This window comes from Psammomys obesus, unplaced genomic scaffold, assembly GCF_907164565.1.
Source record: "Psammomys obesus unplaced genomic scaffold, mPsaObe1.curated_primary_1811, whole genome shotgun sequence".
NCBI classification, from domain to species: Eukaryota; Metazoa; Chordata; class Mammalia; order Rodentia; family Muridae; genus Psammomys; species Psammomys obesus.
The window spans coordinates 46829986-46842107 of NW_026596051.1; the positions used below are offsets into that span (position 1 = coordinate 46829986).

The window sequence follows — 12122 nt, forward strand, 5'->3', positions numbered from 1 at the left end:
TCAGAGACCAGAGGCCAGCCTGGGCTGTATAGGGAGTTTGAAGCCAGCCTGGACTACTATCATGACTTCATCTCAAAAAAACAACATTTTTAAAAATGAGAGCGTAGCAGTTTCCTACCTCGATAGTCCCAGCTTCCCATAGACCCTGGGGTCTAATTGCCTGAGTCTAGGAGTCTAGGAATTCGAAGCCAATCTGAGCAACATACTAAGTCTGTCTCAAAAGCAGCAGCAGCAGAAGCAACAACCATGGATCAGCCCTGGGATCATGCCAAATTAAATAAACTGGACACAAAGGAAAGTGCCCCATTACCCTGCTAACACAAGGTTCATCGAGTGGTCAAATTTACAGACATAAAGTAGAACCATGGTTGCCAGGGGCTGGAAGGGTGGAGCGGCAGGGATCACTCACTGGGCAGGGAGTCCACTAGGGATAATGAAAAGTTTGGGGAGAGATGCTGGTGCTCACTGATTGGGTACTTACGGATATTTTATTGAATCTATAAATCAAATTCCATAGAAAATTGGCTATTTTTTGTTTTTGATGTTTTGTTGCTGTTGTTTTAAGGTCTCGGTTTGATGGGGTTTTTTGTTTTTGTTTGTTTGTTTGTTTGTTTGTTTGTTTGTTTTGAGGTAGTCTCATGTATCCCAGGCTGGCCTCAAACTCATTATGTAACATTATCCTCAGTTTACACAGTGTTGGGGATCAAATCTAGGGCCTAGTGAGGCAAAGCAAGCACCCTATCGACAAAACTACATTTCTAGTGCCAGAAAATGCACACACACACACACACACACACACACACACACACACACACACACAAAACAAACATATTTTTTTAATCCATTTATCTACTACCTCTCCATTTATATAGATCTTGTTGTTTTTGAAACAGGTCTCACATAGCTCAGGCTGGCCATGTGTCTGAGGAACTGCTGATTTCCCTGCCTCCACCCACCAAGTGCTGGCATACAGGAATGCACCACACATCTAGACTGAAGCATCTTTAAGATCTCTTCATTAGAGTTCTGTGGTTTCCCTCACACAGAAACTACTTAAGTACGTCTCCTTCTTGTGCGTATTTAAGATCTTCTATAAGAGAATGTAATAGTAGGGAGATTATAATAGACTAATGAAAACAGAGTTTTTTCACATGTGCATGGATATGGAATGTGAGCATGTGTGCATGTGTGTGTGGGCACGTGCTTTCGGGCATGCAGTGTGTAGGCCTGAGACTGATGGCAGGAGTCTTCCTCAGTCTTTCTTCACCTTATAAAATGAGGAAGAGTCAAACTCACCAATATGACTAGCCTTAGCCAGCCCGCTTGCTCCAGGGGTTCCCCCAATCTCTACCTCCCTAGTGCTGGAGTTTCAGGGTGCTACCATGCTCGCCTGGCATTTTTTAAATGTAATTTAATTTTTTTAAATTATTAGTTACATTTTATTAACTCTGTATCCCAGCTGTAGCCCCCTCCCTCATTCCCTTCCAATCCCACCCTCCCTCCCTCATCTCCTCCCTGCCCCTTTCCAAGTCCACTGATAGGGGAGGACCTCCTCCCCTTTCATTTGACCCTGTTTTATCAGGTATCTTCAGGACTGGCTGCAAAGTCCTCCTCTGTGGCCTAGCAGGACTGCTCCTCCCTTGGGGGGGTGGGGAGGTCAAAGAGCCTGCCAATGAGTTCCTGTCAGAAATAGTCTCGCCTGGAATTTATGTGAGTTCTGGGGATCCAAACTGGTTCTCGCTCTTGCTGCATGGCAAACAGTTAGCTACTGAGCCATCTCCCCAGACTATTTCTTTCTTTTTTCTTTTCTTTTTTAAAGATTTTATGTCATTTTAAGACAGAGTCTCACGTAAACCAAGTAGGCTTCAAACTCACTAGGTATCAGAGAATGGTCTTGGATGCCTTTTTTTAAAGATTGTATTTATGTATTTTATGGATATGCGTGCTCTATCTAGATATACGCCTACATGCCAGAAGAAGACATCAGATCCCATTGCAGATGGTTGTCAGCTACCATGTGGGTGCTGGCTGGGAGCTGAACTCAGGACCGATGGAAGAGGAACCAGTGGTCCTAACTGCTGAGCCATCTCCCCAGCCTCAGGCCTTGAACTTTGATCTTCCTGCTTCCTCTACCCAAGTGCTGAGTTTGCAGACATGCACCACCATTCAATTTATACAAGGCTGAGAATTGACCCCCAGGCTTCAGGCATGCTAAGCAAGAACTCTACCAACTGAGCTTCATCCCCAGACCTGGTAGTGTCATTTTTTTTCCCCTTCTGTATAACAGAGCCCTGACTGTCTTGGATTCACTTTGTAGATCAGGCTGTCCTCAAATTCACAAGAGAGACCCTCCTGCCTCTGCCTCTTGAGTGCTATTAAAGGGTTGCACAACCAGGCCTGGTGGTAATATCTTTTTAAACATGTAACCTAAGTAATTTTCTTAGTCACTCTGTCACTCATTCCCTGGAGACAGGGCCTCTCACCAAACCTGAAGTCATCTAAGCTAACCAGCCAACCAAAACTCTTCCTGCCTCTGATGACATCTGTGTAGAAATAAAAAGGTTCTTTCCTTTCAGATCTTTTGGCTTTGAGAGTCTCAGGTGCCTGAAGAGAGAGCAAAACACTACAATGGAGTGCTTCTCTGGATCCTGCCTGATGTCAGGGTTGAAGAAGCTGCCCCACCTCGAACCAGATGCCCTTCCAACTGTGGGAGTCCAATCCGTGGCAGTCTCCTTCCATCATTCTCCAGACCCTGGATATTGAATGATACCTGTGTGTCATGATACAGATAATTAAGCTCTATTCATTATATTTTGTGTATATTATATTAGCAGAGCATTTTTGTGTATGGAGAAAAAAAATCTGCCTGTCTTTGCCCTCCAGCACTGGAGCTACAGACACCTGTGGCCATGTCAAAATTAAAAAAAAAAATACAGAGTGTTAATATATGGCATTCACTGGCCTAGGACCAGGCAGACCTAAAGCTCACAGAGATCCACCTGCCTCTGCTTACAGCACTGGAATTAAAAGTGTGCACACCACCACACCAGGCTTCATGTTGAGCTTTTTGCATGTGTGCTGGGGATTCAAACTCAGGTGCTCAGACGTACACAGAATGTGCTCTTACTCCTTATGCCATCTTCCCCAACACCAGCCTTTTCAATGTCAAATTTTAAGTTTTATTGTGGTGTAAAAGAAAGCAATTACTTTGCTTTTCTACACACACACACACACACACACACACACACACACACACACACTTCCCCTCCCCCACAGCTGTGTAGCCTTGGCTGTCCTGGACTCACTTTGTAGACCAGGCTGGCCTCAAACTCACAGAGATTCAGATTTGCCTGCCTCTGCCTCCCCCAGAACTGGGATTCTAGGCATGCGCCACCATGCCCAGCTTGCTTGGCTTTTCTACATTAACTTTCATTTTGCAGCCTTGCTATAGTTGTTCATTTGGATCAGGATTTTTGATTGATTCTTCGGGATTTTTCTGTATAAACAATCATGATCACCTATGAATTTACAGTCTTGTTTGTTGCTTCCCAGTGTGTGTACTTTGTTTCTTTTTCTCGGGTGATTGCATTAGCTAGAGAGTCCACTGTGGTAATCAAGTGACTCAAGAAGAGAGTAGGGACCCAGTGATGAGCATTACAGAAAGCCTAAGTTCAGTCACCAGGACCACACATAAAAACAGTGATGAGAATCCAAATCTTTGCTTCTTCCTGCCTTAGTGGGAAAGCATCTGTTTTCTTATCAAGAAATTTTAAGAGGGGCGGAGAGATGGCTCAGAGGTTAAGAACACTGGCCCTTCCTCCAAAGGTCCTGAGTTCAATTTCCAGGAACCACATAGTGGCTCATCGACCATTTATAGTGAGTTCTGGTGCACCGGCAGAATGCTTTGTAAATAATAAATAAATGATATTTGTTTAAAAAAGGAAACTTTAAATTTGCTGAGACATACACATTTTGTTGAGCCTTAATCTTTATTCTTATTTTATGTGAGTACATCTGTTTGCCTGCGTGTGTACACAAATACTACAGGTATGCCTGGAGCCTTTGGAGGTCGGAGAAGGGCCTCAGATTCCCTGGAACTAGAATTACAGATGGTTGTAAGCTGCCTTGTGAGTGCTGGGAATCAAATTCAGATCCTCTGCAAGAACATCAAGTGATCTCAAACTGCTGAGCACTCTTCCCAGCCTCAGAAAATACATTTAAAAAAAAAAAAAAGGATAAAATTAATCCCAGCACTCAGAGAGGCAGGGGCAGGCAGATCGCTGTGAATTCGAGGCCAACCTGGTCTACAAAGCAAGTCCAGGACATCCAAGGCTACACAGAGAAACCTTGTCATGAAAAGCCAAAAATAAATAAATAAGTAAAATTGAATAAAATTAAATACATAAAAGAAGGAAAATTAAACCAGAGCTTACCATCCAAACACAATTTGGTAGCAATTGTGAGTATTTTCTTATGATTTTGTGTTGTTTACTGTCTGATTTATTCTTGTAATCATACTAGTTAGCTATTCAATTCATCTTCAAGACAGTCTATCACCAAACTAAATTGTTAGTTCCACCTTAAGCATTTCAATGTCTCTGTATATTCTTCAAAACTGTTAATGATCCCTGTGGAGCACACTAGCCATGACATATGGGCTACTTGGCAAAAATCCTGTCTTAGAAAAAGAGGAAAACTGCTATATTTCTTAACTCACAGCAGCCATGGTTGTCTGCACACAACCAGCACAAGAGCCAGGCATGGTGGCTGGCTCTTCTTTAGCCCTAGCACTGAAGAAAACAGGTGGATCTCTGTGGGTTTCTGGCCAGCTTGGGTTAACATAGTGAGTTCCAGGACACCCAGAGCTACATAGTGAGACCCTGTCACAAAAAAGACCTGCTAGACAAGACAAAGACCTACAAGACAAAGCTAGCCGGTATTCCAGCAAGACAGGGGAGCTGGTAAGGTTGATGACTTCTGGGGGAGGGTCAGTTCCTGTAAGGAGTGGTCCTTCCTTGGTTGACTGTGCTCCAGTGGCTAGGCCAACACCCATGAGTATGTGGGCAGTGGAAGTTGACTCAATAGATATCTGGTAATTCAAAACCAGCATGGTCTATATAGTAAGTTCTGGGCCAGCCTGTCAAAAAATAAAGGAAGAAGAAAAGACAAAAACAAAACAAAATGAAGTTGAGAAGGGATGGGGGATGGGAAGTGTGGAGTGAATCTGGGAGGAGTTAGGAGGAGGAATGGGAGATAAATATGATCAAAATACCTTTTGTGTACATACAAAATTATTAAAACATAATAAAATTTAGGCTACAGAGGAGGACTTTGCAGCCAGCCCTAAAGATACCTGATAAAACAGGGTCAAATGAAAGGGGAGGAGGTCCTCCCCTATCAGTGGACTTGGAAAGGGGCAGGGAGGAGACCAGGGAGGGAGTGTGGGGTTGGGGAGGGAATGAGGGAGCGGGATACAGCTGGGACACAGAGTTAACAAAATGTAACTAAAAAGAAAAATAAAATTAAAAAAAAAAACATAATAAAATATATTTTCAAAGAGAAAAATAATTGAGCCATGATTAACTTCAAGAATTATTGGATCGGGGACGGAGAGATGGCTCAAAGGTTAAGAGCACAGAGTGTTCTTCCAGAGGTCCTGAGTTCAATTCCCAGCAACCATGTGGTGGCTCACAATCGTCTATAATGAGATCTGGTGCCCTCTTCTGGCCTGCTGACTCACATGCAGGCAGAACACTGTATACAAAATAAATAAATACATCATAAATAAGAAAAGAATTAGTGGATCAAAAAATATGAAAAACGTTTAGATTCATGTTATGTTGAAAAATTACTTTCCATACATATTGCATAAATATATACATTTAAATCATTAATGACTTACAATCTTATCAACTTTTTTTTTCCGAGGGAATGGAGCCTTGGGCCTTGAACATACTAGGCCACGACTGAGCTACATCTACATCCCCAACCTAGCATCTTTTTTATTCTTATTATTATTTTATTCTTATTATTTTTTATTCTTATTATATTCTTATTATGCTTCTTGGGCTTTTTGTTTTGTTGTTGTTTTTGTCTTTTGTTTTGGCTTGGAACTCACTATAGACCACCTGCTTCTGCCTCCCAAGCACTGAAATTAGAGATATGCACGACCACACCCAACTTATGCCACTTCGTACGTAACAGGAAAATAATGCAGAAATGAGTGTTCCAGGGCATCCATGGCTATATGGTGAGACCTTGTCTTTAAAAAATAAAAATAAGTTTAGGTACCTTACTAGGTCTGGTGATGCTGGCCTGAAAAGGAGAATTGCCACAAGTTCAAAGCTAGCCTTGCACTACATATCAAGTTCATGGGCAATATAATGAACCCCTGATTTAAAGTGTAAAAATAAAAAGAGGACTAAGAGATATGGTCCAGTGGCACAGCATTCGATTAGCATGCACAAGGCCTAGGTCCGATCCCTAGTACTAGAAAGAAATCAAATTTATAGGCCCCAGTAAGTCCTCAAACTCAAATTATCTCCCACATTCAGTATCATATAGCCCCAGGCAGACCTGTAATTCCATTTGTTTCCTTTTTTTTTTAAGATTTATTTATTTATTTCATTATGTATACAATGTTCTGCCTGCATGTACATCTGAACACCAGAAGAAGACACTAGATCTCATTATAGATGGTTGTGAGCCACCGTGTGGTTGCTGGGAATTGAACTTATGACCTTTGGAAGAGCAAGCAGTGCTCTTAAACTCTGAGCCATCTCTCCAGCCCCCCTCTAATTCCATTTGTAGCCAAGAATGACCTTGAACTTCTGCTCCTCTGGCCACCACCTCCAAAGTGCTCCAATGACAAAGTAGCTTGCTGCTTGGTTTGGTTTGGGGTTCTTTGAAATGGAATCTTGCTCTGTTGCCTTTATAGCTTTTAGTTACATGACAAGGCCTTCCTTAAACTCACAGTGGTCCTCCTGTTCCAGCCTCCCAACTGCAGGAACCATAGGCAGGAGCCACAATGTTCAACTAAGTTTTCTTGAAACAGGTAACATTAACTAAGGTTATTCATAGGTGTGTATGGTTTGGGTTGAAGTGTAATATCCTGCTTTTAATTATTTAGTTCTGGCTATTGACTTATACATAAAATTTCTTTTCCCAAAATGGTAGATAAAATTATCACTCAAGGGGCTGGAGAGATGGCTCAGAGGTTAAGAGCACTGGCTGCTCTTCCAAGAGTCCTGTTTAATTCCCAGCAACCACACGGTGGCTCCTAACCATGTATGATGCGATCTGGTGCCCTCTTCTGGCCTGAAGGCACACACGCAGGCAGAATAGTGTATAAATAATAAATAAAAATAAATCTTAAAAAGATTACCACTCAAACTCTGGAAATAGAAAAGTAGAAGATTCCTTATTCAATAAAGTTCGAAACATTCAGAAAAGATCTTCGGCCACGTGAAAGACTCACAGAAAATGCCACTCTCGAGCATTGTTTCCCTAGGTTTATTTAACACATTCAAATTAGTGTCGGGGATGCGTTTTCATCCATCTGATTTCCCGCATCCCAGGAAGAACGACCGACACGTGCTGTGGACTGCCACGAGGCCACCTCCCTCAAACCGCGTGGCTCTGCTGACCCATCCTAGGTCTCCCGGTGCAGGCTAATCATTGACAGGGCTTTACAATCACAGGCTTTTACTGGAGCGCTGATAAAGACAGTCCAGCAGTCAGTGGCAAGTGAAGACAGGCTGTGCGGCAGGGTCTCCAGGGAATGAATGGATTTTCTCCAGCTCTGATGAAAGAAACACACGCTCTAGGAAAACAATGTCCAACAGGGCACTGCGAAGATCTGTCCTGCTGTCAGCGTTTGTTCTGCTGCGAGCCGTTACCGGACTCTCTGGAGACGGGAAAGCCATGTGGGTTAAAAAACATTACGTGAGTCCGGTAAATGCAAGTCAGCTGTTCCTCTATGACACTTTCCCTAAAAACTTTTTCTGGGGCGTCGGGACCGGAGCGTTTCAGGTGGAGGGGAGTCGGCAGACAGATGGAAGAGGACCCTCGATCTGGGATCGTTTCGTCCACGCACGCCTGAAGGGTGTCAACAGCACGGAGAGATCCGCTGACAGTTACGTTTTTCTGGAAAAAGACTTGACGGCTCTGGATTTTTTGGGAGTTTCTTTTTATCAGTTCTCAATCTCCTGGCCACGGCTGTTCCCCAGTGGAACGGTAGGAGCGGTGAACAAGAAAGGTCTCCAGCACTACAATGTGCTTCTGGACGCTCTGCTACTCCGGGGTATTGAGCCAGTCGTTACCTTATACCACTGGGACTTGCCTTTGGCGCTACAGGAGGAATATGGGGGCTGGAAAAATGCGACTATGGTAGATCTCTTCAATGACTATGCCACGTTCTGCTTCCAGACCTTTGGAGACCGTGTCAAGTACTGGATTACAATTCACAACCCTTACCTTGTTGCTTGGAATGGGTTTGGCACAGGTATGCATGCGCCAGGAGAGAAGGGAAATTTAGCAGCTGTCTACACTGTGGGACACAACCTGATCAAGGTACTGTACAGCTGGCTTCTTACAAAAGCTTCAGAACATAGGGTTGGGGGGTTAAAGGAAACATTCTGTTTTAGGGGTAAAAATCTACTAAAAACCAACACCATGAAGATTATGCTAACTTACAAAGTTTGTCCTCAGATTTTATCTTTAAAGTGAGATGTGTTTCATCTTCTAAAGCTGGTATTGATATGTGGATTTAGTTCGTTTCCTCCACAGCTGTGCTTTAAGGCCATTTTTAACATACATAGTTATGTAGCTGAATGTGAGAATGGGAGTCTAGTTTTATTCTGTGGGGAAACAGCACTTTCTACATTTAGAGGCTGTGTTTCTTTTCTGACAATACACACAATGTTAATGCACAATCATCCTCAGTATGAATGTGCAGCTCCTGTTCTTAATGGTCTTTAGCCATAGTACAGGGAGTGGATAGCTCACCTGTGCAGAGTAAGCACAGACAATGGTAGTGCCCAGGTGGGATGACGACTTGGGAGTTAAATAAAACCGCTATTATAAAAAATGAGGCAGAGGTATTTAAAATACTGTGTTTCAGAAGCCAGATTACGCCTAATAAATCATTTTTATTAGGCATAATATGGGAACTTTGGAGAGACACAGCCTTACAGGAGGCTGACATCTAAAATCAGATTTAACTTCTTGGATAACTAGCTCACTTGAGAAAAATTGATTACTCTAAATACATGTTATATTTTTAAGATGGGGGAAAAGTTATCAATAACATCTTATAATGTTTATAAGTGCTAGGGGAAGTAACTTGTAAGGAATCAAAATTTCAAATATGTAGAAACAGAAAAAGTATCCAGGAACATAAAACCATTCCATCTAACCCTTCTTTTCTTTTGGATTTCCTGGACTCATATTAATATGTATCTGGTAGGTTTATTCCCTTGGCAAGAAACAGATTGCACTGTGATTTCAAGCTCATTTGCTACATCCAAAATGGCTATATTTTCATGATTTCTCTTTTCCTCTACTTCATCAGCTCTACCTTCCCCCCCCCAAAAAAAAAAAATTCTGTTACATTTATGCATGACTCTGTGTGTGAGAGAGCATGCTCAAGCACACAAACACACACCAATCCTTGTGCACGTGCTATGGCACACTTTCGGAGGTCAGAGGACAACCTTTAGGAGTCCTCTCCTCCCATTCTCCTCCCATCATGTGGGTCCCAGGAACAAACTCAGGTCACAGGCTTGACTCCAAGTGCTGAGGTCCACTGAGCCATCTCTGAGGATTTTGTTCTTACTCACATTTCCCCAGGTTATTTCTCTGATGCCCTTAAAATTTGTAAGCCACTAGCCTAGAGAAATGGCCTGAGGAGCCCCTTGGAATCAGCCAGTGACCTATCGCACCAGAGAGAAATCTCGCAATGCTTTGGAAGCCTGAGGTGAACCTGCTCCCACATGTCTCCTCTCAGCCCTGTCTTTAAAAAAATAGATTGATTTGATATTTTAAGCCACAACAGAGTATTTTTCTTCCTTGTTTCCCCTAGTGCCCCAGAAAAGGCTTTTAATTTTCTTTATTTATTTATTTGGGTTTTTTTGAGGCAGGGTTTCTCTGTGTAGCTCTAATTGTCCTGGACTCACTTTGTAGCCAGCCTGGTCTCGAGCTCACAGAGATCCACCTCCCTCTGCCTCCCCAAGTGCTGGGACACAGGCGTGCCTCACCATGCCCAGCTCAGAAAAAGCATTTTTTTTAAGATTTAGCTTTTAGATCACAAAACACGGCTTAAACTAAAGCTAACCTAAAACTCAATTGCTATGTGATCATAGGATATTTTATTCTTTACCACTCAGAGGTTTTGAAAAACCATATGACTGCTAGAGTCATTTCAGTTCTAGAATGATCTTGAAACGTTTCTCTCAGTTTGAAATGTCATGGTTTGGAGGGAACCTGAAAGGTCCAGCTCCTTACAGACTAACCTGGAATTTGGGCTTTTGTTTGCTTGTTTGTTTTTGTTTTTAAGACGAAGCCTCACACAACCCTGACTAGCCCTGAATTTGTTATATTTGTGATATAGCTGGGGGTGGCCTTGGGATTGTTACCCTCTACCCCCACGCCCTACGCTGTGGACACACGTATGGACAGCCATTCCTGGTTTCTGTAGTGCTGGAGAACAAACCTAGCACTTTGTATGTGCTGGGCAAACAAACTACCAATTGGGCTACAATCCCAACCCTCACCTGCATCGGGCTCTGAAGATGCTTTGAGCTTCCTTTAAACTAAGTCTACACCACTGGCGTGAATTTTCCATAATCCCACCTACCAAAGGACATTCTGTTCTGAGTTTTTAAGTGTTTGGAACCGAATAAGGGTGAGTTTTTGGTGTGGCCATTTTTAAGCCTCTAATCAACTTAACTCTTTCATGTAATTTTCACAACAACCTCTAAAGGTAGCTATTAGCATGCACATTTAACAGAATAATATTTGAAATATACTTTGGTGGCTTCCCAAAGCTTTGGGGCTAAGGTCTTAATTTGTTATCCAGCCCTTCAAAACCTCCTTTCTGGCCACTTTATCCTTCCCCTATCATATCACCCTCTGGAAGTACACACAGCCAGTCATAATGTGCTGTTGGTAGTGGCCCAGGCTTACCTTGCTACTCCTCTGCACCCTGCCCTTCTAGCACGTTCCATCCAGATAAAATGCCTTTCAAATGTGTGCTTTTCCCATCCAACATTGTGAGAAACTTACTCTAAGACAGTCGCCACCTCAAAGGTAATTGTCAGGTCTGTGCACTCACCACAGTCATATCATCTGATTTTTTTTTTTTAATGTACATTGGTGTTTTGCCTTGCATGTCTGTCTGTCTGTCTGTATGAGAGTGCTGGAGTTACAGACAGTGGTGAACTATCACGTGGGTGCTGGGAATTGAACCCGGGTCCTTTAGGAAGAGCAGTCAGTGCACTTAACCACTAAGCCATCTTTCCAGCCCCTCTAACTTAATCGTTGTAATCAAAGAACCAATGTCAAATTCAATCTTCCTGTTTCATTGTATTGTCGCTAATTCTTGAAATATTGCTGCTATTAATCTGGTGGTGTACTAGTCAGGGTGCTGTTGGTTGCAAGTGACAAATTGAATTCAAGTTGGCTTTAAGCAAAAAGCAGCAATTTCCTGGCTGACTAAGCAGAGATAATGGACTCAGCAACTAGGACACCCTCAGAGGACCTTTTCCTCCCTCACTCGTATCTGTTGGTGTTGTTTTCTCCTTTCTAGAAGAAAGATTTTAGCTGGGCTTGGTGGCATGTGCCTTTAATCCTAACAGTTACTTGTGAATTTGAGGCCAACCTGGTCTACATGGTCCTTGCCAGCCAGGGCAACAACAAAACCCTGTCTCAAAATTAAATGAATAAATTTTTAAAAGAGAAATCTCTTACACTCAGTTTTAAAGTTCAACAGATAGGCATGGCAATAAATGTCCAGTTAATCCTGGTGGTGGAGGTGGTGGTGGTGGAAGCAGAAAGAGTTCAAGGCCAGCCTAGGTTACATAGTGAGAACCTGTCTCAAAATAAATAAATACATAGGGCTAGCA

At 42.7% G+C, this 12122-nt stretch overlaps 1 protein-coding gene across 1 annotated transcript in view; it reads left to right on the forward strand.

The window, feature by feature from the left end:
* Positions 1–7733: 7733 nt before the first annotated feature.
* Positions 7734–12122, forward strand: part of Klb (klotho beta) — a 33065-nt gene continuing 28676 nt past the window's right edge. The window contains exon 1 of the mRNA XM_055624303.1: positions 7734–8571. Within this exon, the coding sequence (XP_055480278.1) occupies positions 7834–8571 (738 nt within the window). The 5' untranslated portion in view covers positions 7734–7833. The remainder of the gene's footprint in view (positions 8572–12122) is intronic.